Source organism: Acomys minous (assembly GCF_964271855.1).
Source record: "Acomys minous genome assembly, chromosome: 11".
NCBI classification, from domain to species: domain Eukaryota; kingdom Metazoa; phylum Chordata; class Mammalia; order Rodentia; family Muridae; genus Acomys; species Acomys minous.
In genome coordinates this window covers 97,613,615-97,626,997 of record NC_140492.1, presented here as the reverse complement: position 1 = coordinate 97,626,997, position 13,383 = coordinate 97,613,615, and the positions used below count along the sequence as shown (strand labels likewise).

General features: G+C 45.4%; 1 protein-coding gene across 3 annotated transcripts in view; it reads right to left on the bottom strand.

The window, feature by feature from the left end:
• TNPO1 (transportin 1) overlaps positions 1-13,383 on the bottom strand; it is a 78,358-nt gene that overhangs the window by 42,840 nt on the left and 22,135 nt on the right. Inside the window, exons 1-3 of one of the 3 annotated variants that reach the window (XM_084802682.1) lie at positions 4,536-4,650; positions 4,279-4,392; positions 1,855-1,930 (exon numbers count right to left, since the gene is read on the bottom strand). In XM_084802682.1, coding sequence (XP_084658808.1) covers positions 1,855-1,930; positions 4,279-4,383 — 181 coding nt within the window. In that variant the 5' untranslated portion in view covers positions 4,384-4,392; positions 4,536-4,650. Of the gene's footprint in view, positions 1-1,854; positions 1,931-4,278; positions 4,393-4,535; positions 4,651-13,383 lie in introns of those variants that run through there. The other 2 variants (XM_084802681.1, XM_084802680.1) reach the window with 2 other exon arrangements.

Genomic DNA, 13,383 nt, shown 5'->3' with positions numbered 1-13,383 from the left:
AGTCCTGCAGAGGAGGGAAGGACTGGAGGGACCAGAACAGTCAAGAACACATGAGGAGAATGGACTCATGGGAACTCACAGAGCAGGGAGCCTGCAGGGGTCTGCCCTAGGCCCTCTGCAATTATGTTATGATGAGTACTTGGTGTTCTTGTGGAAATTCTGACAGTGGGAATGGGGGCTGTCACTGACTCTTTTGCCTACTTGTGGGACTCTTTTCCTCCTACTGGGTTGCCTTGTCCAGCCTTGATGTAATGGTGTGCGCCTGGTCTTATCATAGCTTGTTACACTGTGTTTGATGTCCCTGGGAGGCCTGCTCTTCTAAGAGGAGTGGTAGGAGGGAAACTGTAGTCGGGGTGTAATATATGAGAACTTAAAACACACACACACACACACACCTAGGCCTGGTGGCACTCACCTTTAATCCTAGTCCTCAGGAGGCAGAGGCAGGCAGATCTGAGTTTGAGGCCAGCCTGGTCTACAGAGTGAGTTCTAGGACAGGCAGGACTACACAGAAAAACTCTTACCTCCACCCTCTCCTCATGACAAAAAAAAAAAAAAAAAAAAAAAAAAGTGTGTGTGTAGGGGGCTTTGCAGTGCTCAGGTTTCATGTGCTACTCTAAAAGTGAGCTCCACCCCCAGCCAAGTGATTACTGGTCTATAAGGTTTTTCTATACTAAGAAAGACAGTATAATCCTAAGCATTCAGCAAAGCAGAATAATAACCACATTTTAAAAGATATACTAAAGAATTACTGGCTTAAAGCCTTGTTTCAGTTTTAAATTTTTTTACTAATCACAAATTCACTAGGAATGCACTAGGAAATCATCTGAGAACAAGTCAAAGCAACTGCTAGAGTGTGTGTCTGCGCGCACGCGCGCGCGCACACACGCAAATCTTTACTTCTGTAACGCGCTAGGGGCGGGAGCTGAGACCTTACAGCATCTGAGTGTCTAGCAGGCATTTTCCAGCTGAAAAAAGCCAGACAGGACAGGTGCCTTAGTGTCAGAGTCCACCCGGAGCTACTCCACAACTCCAAGCAGTGTTCTTACTATGGCTTCGAAACCATCCATGGCCAAACAAAAGCTAGCACTCTTACACAGAGGCCAGAAAACTGCCAGTGCGTGTCAGTGTCTGAAGCTCTGGGAAGAGACATTTAACAACGTTCAAGTGCTGTGAGCTCAGTGAGGGCAAGCATCATTATTTGGGTTTTTTTGGTATTTATTTTCCATGACCTGCAAATTGTCTGACAAAGAAGCAGTGCTAACGAATAAGTAATGTGTGAAGTGAAGTCCAGAAGGACCTACGACAAGTATTAAAACCAGCACAGACCATGTCATTTGTAAACACAGACTGGTTAGTGTTGTAGTACTGAAGGAGTAATTTAAAACAGAACTATAATAGTTAAGGACTCCATCAGTTGTTAATGACTTTGAAATAGTACATAGTCATGCTAGAATAAAGTGCAGAGACAACAGTTATCTGATGGTGTGAGCATTTTCATTTCGGCTATAGCACTTTTCATGTTCCTTTCTACAATAAATACACTAAACCTTGCGTTCAATCTGTACACTGTTTTAAAGGTCAGTCTTTACTATACTCATGTACTAACACTGAAGCAAAACACCGGGCTGTAAAACACATTTGTCCTGTTCACATAACTGGGGAACCTCTATTAGCATCCAGTCAGCAGGAGAACACTTGTTACTCTCACCCACTCAAGCATGGCAGCGGCAGCAACCTTGGCAGCACAGCTGACACTCATCCTTCAGACGGCAAAATGGAACCCTCGGAAACTAGCAGACCTTAATAGTGCTAACGACATTTTAGTTAATTATCCGCACAACCTCTACTTACCTTCAGATTTTAGTTTTGTAAGAACAAAAATCAAGTAGTTGTTGAAGTCTGGATATTGATTAAGCTGTTCCAGTTTCTAGAACAAACAGTAGTTAAGGAAACTTCTCTGCATAATCTAAAAATAATATTTGCTTATTAAATCAAACCTGATGTTATTTACAACTCACTAGTTAGTACTTGTTAAAAACTTCCAGTTCTTTCTGGCTGAACTATTGCATCAAGTGTCTTTATTAAGACATAAGAGATGAGCCAGGCGTGGTGGCGCACGCCTTTAATCCCAGCACTGGGGAGGCAGAGGCAGGTGGATCGCTGTGAGTTTGAGGCCAGCCTGGTCTACAAAGCGAGTCCAGGTCAACCAAGGCTACATAGGGAAATCCTGTCTCAAAAAACTAAGCGTCTGTATGCTGAATTAAGCAATGCATTAAAAAAAAAAAAAGAGCTTTAAAAATTCTGTACAAATGACAAAAAAATAAAAGCAGCCTAAGAAATAAATTCAAGCTTTTCAAGCTCAAGGGGAAATTAGCAAGATGTTCTCCTTTGGCTCATTCATTCTTTAGAATTTAAAAAGGACAAGATGCCATTGATGCCTGTGACTCCACCCACACCAATTCTTTCCCAGATATAGTGTCAGTCAAATCAATCCTCACCCCATCATCCCAAGACATGACGGGTGAGGACACAAACTGGTGGTGACAGGGACATGATGCTGTCAATCTTTCAAGGCTTGATTCTCAATCTGTAATATGCTTGTCAAGTGTATTTTACCTGCACAGAGATTATAATGTTTTTACTAAAGAAATCTAAATTATTAAATACACTAGGCACACTAAATAAGCTTTTTACATACTGGAAATGCCCTCAAAATACCTAGGGTCAGAATGTAAATTCTAGCAAAATATACTTTAGTAGAACTTCAAAATGTAACTACTTTTTCAAAGAAAAGCTCAACAAATATTAGTTTTAGCATGCTGATGTTAATAAACATTATTTTCTGACAAAGCATACTCCCATACAATGCACACAATCTGCATCAGTCTTTCAAAAAGGGCTCAAGCCTATATAGAACAAATTTGCTCTATGCTAAGGAAATACAAAATAACAGGCCATCACTAACCCTTCCAGGTGCCCGAGTGCTGTGATTACTGGGGTAGCACAGTCATGCTTGATTAATTTGTTCTTTCTCAGAGAACATAATATGCTCTTAATACCCACAGTAAACTGGACACTGACTACTGGGCTGGTCCAAGCATCATACTTGATATATACAATAGGTACTTAAAACAAGAAATTAAACTATTTAGTGCTATAGAAAGTACAATGCAATTCAAGACTTGGCTAATTTTAAAAACTATTTTGTAAAATAATACCTACACTTTTCAAATTCTACCACCCACAGAACTATGACAGCACAAAACCAAAAACCAAACAAAACAACAACAACAAAACTGATCTACGGCACAGTTCAGATAAAAAGCTACCCTATATGTAAAACTACTGTTCTCCTTAGTATCAAAGGTATTCAAACAAAATGGCTTTTTAAACAATCCAAGTAGATCTAAGTGACCCCACTTTTAGAGAGGGCAGTGTCATATTCAGTCACCTATTGGAGAGCTGAGGTTACAGCAATGCAGTACTTCTCTGAAAGCCTCTAGAAAGGGTGTTTTAAAATGAAAGCCTCTAGTAAGTGGTGTTTTAAGATGAAAGCAGCTCAAATGCTAGGAGCTGATTTACTGAATTCCCTTGCTGCTTACTGGAAACATTAACAAGAGAGTTTGCTGTGAACACAGCAGACCTAAGTTCTTAAAGAATTAACTTGCTTGGACTTAACAAGGCTAACTGGCTGCGATCTGTGCGTTCGTTCCCTGCGTTCTTCTGGAGCCTGCAGCTTTCCATTCCGGCTCCCTGCAAATTCCATTCTCTCCCACTGAGGCGAGAGGACCGCTAACCAGCCTCCCTTGGGTAACTGTGGCCCGGCCTTGGGCCAACGCTTTAGCACGCAGACCTTACCGGAGCGCCAGGGGAGCCGGCAACAGGTGGTGCCGTGAGCTCCACCGAGGCGCCGGCCTTTGGCGCGGCGGGAGAGAGCCCCGGGCCCTCCCGCCGGTTCAAACCCCGCGCCGGCTCCACCCCCGGCGGCGCCCCGCCGCTTCCCTCCGCTCAGCCCCGCTCCTAGGCCCGCCGCCCCCGCCCCGCCGAGCATTGTATTGTGTTGGCCCCGCCGCTCCCGCTCGGCGGCGAGGACGTGGCGGCCCGGCACGTGCGGCCTCCCCGGCGGCGGCGGCCCGGAAGCGGCAGCCGAGCCCCACGCGGCGGCGGCGGAGGCGGCGGGCCTGGCGGGCTGCGGCCGCGTGCGCGAGGCCGGGCGGGGGCCGCGGCCGGGCTGGGAGGCGGGCGGCGGCGCGAGGCCCGGGCCGGCAAGGATACTTGTTGCACGGTCCTCTGGATGGTGGTGTCTGGGGACTGGGACTCCTTGAGCAGCTGCAGGATCTGCTGAAGCCCTTGCTCGTCAGGTTTCCACTCATACTCCATCTTGGTTTGCTGCAAATAAAGCCAGACACAGGAAGAGACGAGCAGATGTTAGTCCCGCGCACAGGCCCGCCGCGCGGCCGCGCACCCGCCCGCCGCCGCCCAGCCCCAGCCCCGGCCCCGGCCCCGGCCGCGGCCCCAACCCAGGATCGGACCCGAAGCCCGGTCGGACCGCTCCGCAGCTCCGCGCCAACGTCCGCCGAGCCTGTGCCGCCGCGGCCGCCCCGAGCGCCAGGAGCCGACCAGACTGAGTCACCGCGAATTTGCAATCTGGCCCCAAGATCCGCTCACGGGAGCCCCCTGGGTCCTAGTGCCACGGAGCACTCGCAGACCAACCCAGCTCCTGCAGGCAGGCTCCTTACACACAAGACTACTCAAAAGCAAGCCGTTGAGAAGCCCGGGTAGAAATCAGATTCAGGTCATTATTTTAAATTAGCGTGGTGGAATAACGACAGCGACCTCAGGGATGGGGGGAAACTGGTAACTCCCTTGACAGCACAATAGTGAAAATAAAAACACTTGCACCTCAATTTAATATACAAGCTATATTAGTCGTTCAAATAAAATATTAAAGGGGCGCGTTGCAATCATAACCACACCTCAAAAGCATTAAGTGCAACCTTTGTAGAACTTAAATGGAAAAAAATTATCCTTTCATAAAACTTCAACTTATGAACTCAGTAAGTGAAATAAATCCCATCATGAAATAACTGCCTTCCACAAAGTACTGTGGAATGAAAAACAAGAAAAATCATGCAATTTATGTGGTGGTGTTTAATTCTGTTAGTGTATCTCTTCCCCTCCCCCATCTGGTTCTAAAACCTAGGAAGGTGTATTAGAAGTACATTATTTGTCCTCACCAAACCACGCAGCGTTGGGCACATTACTGCAAAGGGTAATGGAATCCGGGGGGACAGGGAACTCAAGTGTGGGTTGTATCTGCTAAACCAAAGTGAGGCGACTATATTAATGGCAGTTTCATTAAAACCAAATTCTTGAACAAAACTAATAAAACTCGAGTATTAACTGTGAATTATTTTTAATAACCAAACCTATGAGAGGCTTGGTGAAGGAGAAGATTTTTTTAATCGACTCTACCACTATATAATGGTTTAACAGTTTTAATTAGTAAAAGCCCTTCCTAGCAGGTTAATTCTCCCCGATCTTATTACAATCCTCCAGTTGACCTTGTCCTCTCGATTAAAAGAAATGTTTTCACCTCCTCTTCTTCACTGTCTTCTGCTTCATATCTGTAACATGACTGTGCTTTAACGTCTTCTATTGTCTCCCTACACAGGGCAAACACAGCCAACTGTTCTCACAAACAAACAAATAACCACCCAACAGCCACACCAAACCCACAACTCATCTGGACATTACTGCTACTCTTATAACAAATATTGCTACAGTAATGTTTTTATTCCAGTTTTCCTGGTATCTATTGGTACCGTAATGACTTACATAGAGTATTAGTATTATATAACCGTGAGAATTCTCATTTCTTCCCTGGCTTTATATACTACATAGTTTAAAACATACAGTATTCTGGTGCTGTGCTGTAATTTTTAAACCTTTGATTGGCAGAGTCACAAAACTGCACAGGGTAGAAGCGCATAACCGGAAGGGCTGTGGCAGGTGAGCGCGCTGTCTGACCACGCCCAGTCCAAGATGGAGACGCTCCTGGGTGGGTTTCTATCTTACAGTACATTATTCCTGTCTTGGTCTAATTTCACAAGTTTTTTTTTAAATTGCAAGAACTACATTATACTAAAACAACATGGTTATACAAGTAAAGTTGATCCACTTCTACCACCAAGCTTATCTCTGAGGTTATATTAAATGTGACATATTTTTACACTGCTTTCTAACTGAAATTACATAGACATAGAGTATTGTGGCTAGCCTATAAAACGGCCTGCACAGGCCCATGTGTGTGACCCTTCATGTTTAGGCAGTGGCACTACCGGCACCTCATGGAGGACACAGATCCCTGGAGTGGGCCTTGAGGTTTTACACCTCTATTGACTTGTGTCTGGTCTCTGCTTCCTGTTCCTTTGAGATGTGAGGAAGAGACAAGTCCCAGCCACACATTTCTAGGACTAGGAAGCCACAAGACACCGTGTTGGGCAGCTTTCCTGCCATAACAGCCTGTATCCACCCCAAACTGTGAGCTAAAATCAACTATGCTCCTTTACAGTGCTGCTTTCAAAAAAATCCTTTAACAGCAATGAAAAATAGCTAATGCATACAGTTTTTCTTTGTTAGATAACACTCGACACTATACTTATATTAACTCTACAACCTTTCATATATCTATATCTCACGGCTATCAGCCCAGGCCAAGGCGGCCACCCCTGCTGGACTAGCCCACCCCTGCCCTGAGGGCTCTTGGACATAGAAACTAAAGCAGGGCGAACAGTGCCCAGTCAGACAGCACGGTCATCACACTCATTCTAAAGGCGGCTGCCAAAAGACGCAATATATCATCAGAATATATCACACTTCCTTCTCCAGACCTGAAGCCAAACAGACAGCATTTATTTATCTATCTATCTAGCCAGATGTGGTGCTGCACACCTTTAATCCCAGCCCGCGGGAGGCAGAGGGAGGCCTACCGCTGTGAGTTAAGGCCAGTCTGGTCTACAAAGTGTCCAGAACATTGAGGGCTACACAGAGAAACCCTGTCTCGAAAAACAAAATAAAGCAAACCACAAAAGGAATATATATATGGATTTCTAGACAAGGTCTCACTACAAACCATGCTAGCCTCAAACTCAAAGATTGCCTGAGTGATGAGATCAAAGATATGCTCCGTTATACCCTGCTCTATTTTTTCTAGAATATTTTCCAAGCAAGACATGGTGGTACACGCCTTTAATCCCAGCACTCAGGAGGCAGAGGCAGAAGGATTGCTTTGAGTTCGAGGCCAGCCTGGTCTACAAATTGAGTCCAGGACAGCCTAGGCTACACAGAGAAACCCTGTCTCAAAAAACAAAACAACAACAAAAAAGAGTATTTTCCAGGGGCTGGAGAGATGTCTCAGAGGTTAAGAGCAGTGACTGCTCTTCCAGAGGTCCTGAGTTCAATTCCCAGCACCCACATGGTGGTTCACAACCATCTGTAATGTGATATGATGCCCTCTTCTGGCCTGCAGGTGTACATGCAGGCAGAGCACTGTATACCTAATACATCAATCTTTTTTTCTTTTTTTAAAGAATATTTTCCAGAGGTCCTGAGTTCAATTCACAGCAACCACATGATGGCTCATAACCATCTATGAGAGGATTTGATGCCCTCCTCTGCATGCAGGTGTACATGCAGATGGAGCACTAATATACATTAAATAAATAAATATTTTTTAAAAAAGAATAACTCGAGCTGAGAGGTGAGTTTCAGGCCACCCTAGTCTACAGATTAAGTTCCAGGACTAAATATAATTTGATCACTAGATCTAAATTTAAATCTACCTTGATCAGACAACGCTAATAAGTGCTCCTTGATACTTTATTAAAGTTAACTGTAACAAAAGGTTCTCAAAAAATATTTGATTGAGCCAGGAGAGATATGTAGGCAGATCTCTGAGTTCCAGGCCAGCCTAGGACACCCAGGGACACACAGAGAAACCTTGTCTCAAAAAAATCAAACACAAATATATTTGATTGGCAATTGTCACTCTGAACTACTGTTTCTTTCTCTTTTTCTTTCTTTCTTTTTTTCCTTTGTTTTTCCAGACAAGGTTTCTCTGTGTAACCTTGGCTGTCCTGGACTCGCTTTGAGGACCAGGCTGGCCTCAAACTGACAGCGATCCACCTGCCTCTGCCTCCCAAATCCTGGGATTAAAAACTGTGGAAAAGCAAGGCATGGTGTTGGATAAGTCAAGAGGATTAAGTCCAAAGCCATCTTTGGCTACGATAGCTAGGACTTGCCATAAGGTAACAAAGCATAATGCTGTAATTATAAGTATGTAAAGTTTACCACTTTGACCATTTTTAATGTACTCTTCAGCAGCATTAAGTGCATCCTCCATTTGCACAACCATTTGCCGCTGTCGTCTCCAGCACTTACCACAGTTTAATAGTGATTCAAATGAGGAAAAGCCGTAGCTCAGAGTAGACAGAACCATTTCAGAGTCAATTAGACAAAATGACAAAGCATGGCGCCTTTATATGAGGTAGAAAGCATTTATTTAAAGAACATTTTTGTTGCTGGGCATGGTGGCTCATGCCTTTAAATCCACTCAGGAGGCACTAGTGGATCTCTGTGAGTTCGAGGCTAGCCTGGTCAACAAACCAAGTCCAGGACAGTTAAGGCTACACAGAGAAACCCTATCTCAAAAAAGAAAAAAAAGAAAAAGGAAAAAAAAAAAGAAAGAAAAGTAGTTTTAAGCATTAACCAAGGAGCTGGGTGTGGCAGCAGCGGTGCAGAGGCAGAGCCAGGCGAATCTCTGGGAATTCAGGGCCAGCCTGGTCTACAGAGAGAGTTCCAGGACAGTCAAAGCTACACACAGAGTTAAACAAGATGGCTCAGCAGTTAAGAGCACCAGCTGCTGTAGAAGAAATCTCTTGTGTCTGTATAGAAGCATCACCTGTCAATAAAACGCTAATGGCCTGTTAGCTAAGGCCGGAAATTAGGAAGTGAGAGTTGCAGAGAGACAGAGGAACTCTGGGACACAGTCAGAGGTGACAGATTCGCCCTGGGACTCGGACACTGAGCAGAGGTAGCCAGCCGAGCGGCAAAGGAATGAATGAGTGGGGAATTAGTTATGAGCAGGCCAGGGAGCAGGCCTAGCTGTATTGGCCTAGGCTGTTTTACATATATTTAAGCCTCAGAGTTGTTACTTCAGGAGTTGGGGTTCTGGAGGAAACCATGCGTTTACAAGCTGCTCTTCCAAAGGATCCAGGTTCAAATCCAGCACCCACAGCTCACAAGCACATGACCCCAGTTCCAGGGAAGCCTGACAGTGTCTACCGGCCTCCACAGGCACAGTCACATCTGCACGGACAGGTATATATACACGAAGGCAAAGCCTTTTAAGCCAGGTGTAGCACACCTTTGATGCCACGGCTCAGGAGGCAGAGGCAGACAGATCTCTGAGTTCAAAGTCAGCCTGGTCTACATAGTGAGTTTTAGGAGAGGCTGAGCTACATAGTGAGACCTTGTCTCAAACAAACAAACAAACAAACAAAAAACAAACAAACAAACAAAACAAAACCCAAAGCCAGGCACAGCACTTGGGAGGCAGATACAGGTGGATCTCTGTGAATTCAAGGCCAGCCTGGTCTACAAAGCAAGTCCAGGACAGCCAAGGCTACACAGAGAAAAAACAAAACAAAACAACCCCCCCAAAAGAACAACAAAAGTTAACAAACAGTGCTGGACAGCTGGCTTCCTGAGCCCGGCTGCTCCTCTAGGGGACCGAGACTGGGATCCCAGTACCCACACGACAGCTCGCAGTCCTGTGGCCATCAGCCCCAAGGGCTTCAGGTCCTCTTCTGACTTCTGCAGGAGCCAAGCACACATTGTGGTACATGGAGCCCAATTCAACACATGTTCCTTAAATACTATTGTTTTGCTGTTAATAAAGTTGAGCAATTATCACTGGTAAGCACTGGAAATTCAAAGGTGAGTAAAATACAGGTCTCACTTAGTGAAAGAGAAGGATGCACTGTCCACTGAGGAGTGATAAGGAAAAAAGGCAAATATATTCTGCTAGGAAAGAAAGAAAAGCGTTTCCATCATCTGTTTCAAAGCAATTCCCCCAGATAACTAGCCAGGCGTGGTGGCACAGGCCTTTAATCCCAGCACTTGGGAGATAGTGGCAGGTGGATCAGTGTGAATTCGAGGCCAGCTTGGTCTACAAAGTGAGTCTAGGACAGCCAGGGCTACACAGAGAAACCCTGTCTCAAAAAACAAACAAACAAAGTAGGTAACTATTCGGCAAACAGAAGCTCCCACAGCCGTGCTGCATCCCTGACAAGGACAGATGCTGCCCGCAGTGACAGGCCTCCCCAGAGGGAAGTGCGACGTGTTAGAGCTCCAAAGGAAACAAGGCAGGACCATCCCTCAGCAGCACTGCAGTTTCACTCCCAGCAAAGAGACGGCGTGCATGTAGTGTGTGTGCGTGCACACGTGTGCCTATTACATATATCCGGTACTCCTCAATCATGACGTCATTCCTAGTCAGCAGCATTGCCTCAGTGGAGAACGGCTATAGCAAGGTAAGGTAAGGTAACAGAAGACTAACCCAGCTAGGAGGTCGGGAAAAAACTTCTTTGAAGAACTGACTTTTCACCTGAGATCAAACAAATCAAAAGTCAAAACAAATGTGAGGAAGGCAGACTGGGCGTGGGGGCGCCTTTAAGACCCAGTAGCTGGCAGACAGGCTATGAAGGGGGACAAAAGACATCATCACTTCAGATTAAAAGGCATCACCTCCCTACAAAAAGAGCTGAGCACAGGGACATGTCCATCTTTGCTCTAGACTTCAATGCTGTTCGGCTAACTTTCCCAGTGATGTTGAAAACCCCTCAGGCCACAGTGACAGCAGGAGGATCCACAGGAAACGTGACTGTCCAAACGTCATCTAAAGTAGAGTTCCAGTGTCAGCAGAAGGGTAGTCACGTTTTACAGAAGACAAAAATACTACCAAAGGTTCTAGTCCTTACATTTGAAAAGACTTCGACACTGCACTCTATGCGCTGGGCATGGCGGTGCTTGTCTTTATTCCCAGCTCCAGGGGAGGCAGAGGCAGAAGTCTACATAGTGAGTTCAAAGACAGCCAAGGCTGTGTGGTAAGACCCTACATAAAATAACAAAAACCCAATATATTATTATATTAGTAATAGTGGCAGCTAATATTTTTTTCAGAGTCAAGCAGTCTTCTAGAGCGCTTATACATGGTAACTAATGTCACAATTTTGTGACATGGTATTGACAGTAATCACATGCAACGGATAAGCAGACTGACTCATAGGGAAGTTACTGGCTGGTGGTTACTCAGCAAGTATATGACAAGACTGTGACTCACTAAACTAAGCTGGCTCTGGAGGACACTCTTGCCAGAGTGACAGTGCTGTAACCTCAGCACTGAGTAGGGTTCAATACCTTGTCTCAAAATATCAAACAAGCTGGGCACAATGGCTCACGCCTGTAATCGCAGCACTCAGGGAGGCAGAGGCAGGTGGATCCCTGTGAGTTCGAGGCCAGCCTGGTCTACAAAGTGAGTCCAGGACAGCCAAGGCTACACAGAGAAACCCTGTCTCGAAAAACCCCAAAAGCAAGCAAACAAAAATATCAAACCAAAGACCACCCACCAGTCTTCTCTGGTGTCAAACCACAGTCCAGGCCCCTGATATGTTCCAGAAATATCATCTGCACCCTGGGAAACTAATTGTAAAGCACATACAAGAGAAAATCAGTGTATAGTCTGAAAATACAGAAGTGAGGCATAGATTTTGACACTACTGAGTTAAAAACATTCTAAGTTTTCACTGAGCCCCCTTGTTGTACATACATGTCATGTATTACTTTTATTTAATAAGCAAAGTGTAAGAATTGTGCTGAATCATTTGCAGAATAGAAACTTGAGACAGACTTCCATAGCAAATGTCTCTTTGATTTTTCACTGGGAAAAAAAAAAAAGCATCTGTTTTTCCCTCTGAGTTGAGAGACGAACATCCTTTGGGTGAGATGGGGGTGTGGGTGTGGGGCATTTTGTGTGGAGCAAAACTAAGACTTGAACCTCACGTGGTTCAGGAAGTCGGCGCAATTAGACTGCTTGGCACTAAAGACAGCAGTGTTGGAAGGGGGAGAGGCTGAAGCTGAGGCTTCAGACGCCCCAGGCAAGCTCTGTGCCACCGAGAAATAGACACCTGATCTTAAAACCCTCACGATTGGTTGTCTGCTTAGGGTAAAGTGGTTCAATTAGTCACCTGAAAAAAATATATAAAGTTTTCAATTTTCCAGCATTATGAACTTACTGCTGCCGAAGGGCTGTACGATAGACAACAGAGATAACAGAACATGAATCAAGGAAATGTTAAATAAATATATTCTTAGCATGCAGGAAGACCTTTGACAACTATGCTACTCAAATGTAAAAGCATATGTACCAACGTTGCAATGTGTGTTACCTTAGGACTGACTGATAAGGGCTTGACCCCAAAACTCCACCCAATCTATAACCAGGCACTTCTTAGATGTCAGCTTAGTCAACACTCACCCAGTGCGATGAGTCAGATATCGATGCACTACAGTAGACAGACGTGGGGAACAGTTACGCAGATTCTGTGTTGAGCTTACATGTGGCCGAGGGGCTATTCAACACCAGTGGATGACCCCCAAATCTGTACGGAGCTGAGTCATAGGCAGCATAAACAAAAAGCCAGGATTGCAACCCAGGTCTGCCTGGCCAACCCACTCTCGCCCTACCCTACCCCTGCCTGTCACTCCATCCATGTGACAAGTGTTCACGGAACCAGTGGGTAAACAATGAACCCTCTCGCCTACACTTCTTTTTCCCTATCGTATGTATCACCAAGAACTCAGCCACCCTCTTGTTCCTTGGGGTGGGGGTTGGGGTGAGGCGCGCACGTGTGTGTGTGTGTGTGTGTGTGTGTGTGTGTGTGTGCGCGTGTGCGTGCGTGTGTGTGTAGGCCAGAAGCCTCACTCAAGTGTCATTCCTCAGGTGTTAGGATCTCTCACTGGCCTAGCACTCGCTACTACTAGACTAGGCTGTCTCCCTCTGTCTCCCCAGGGCTGGGTTATTAGCATGGACCATCATGCCTGATTTTTTGACAGTTTCTGTTTTTTTAATATAGGTGTTGGAGCTCTAACATGTTTTTATGGTCTTTGCCAAAAGAGCTACTGCATTGGCCCCAGTTTTTTAGAGTTTAACCTTTTCACCTCTAATCAAAACATCAGGTTGACAGGACTGGTGTCTCTCTATAGCTAACTTTTGGTAACACTTGCCGCTTGCAGAACAGCAACTCCTTGTTGGGTTCT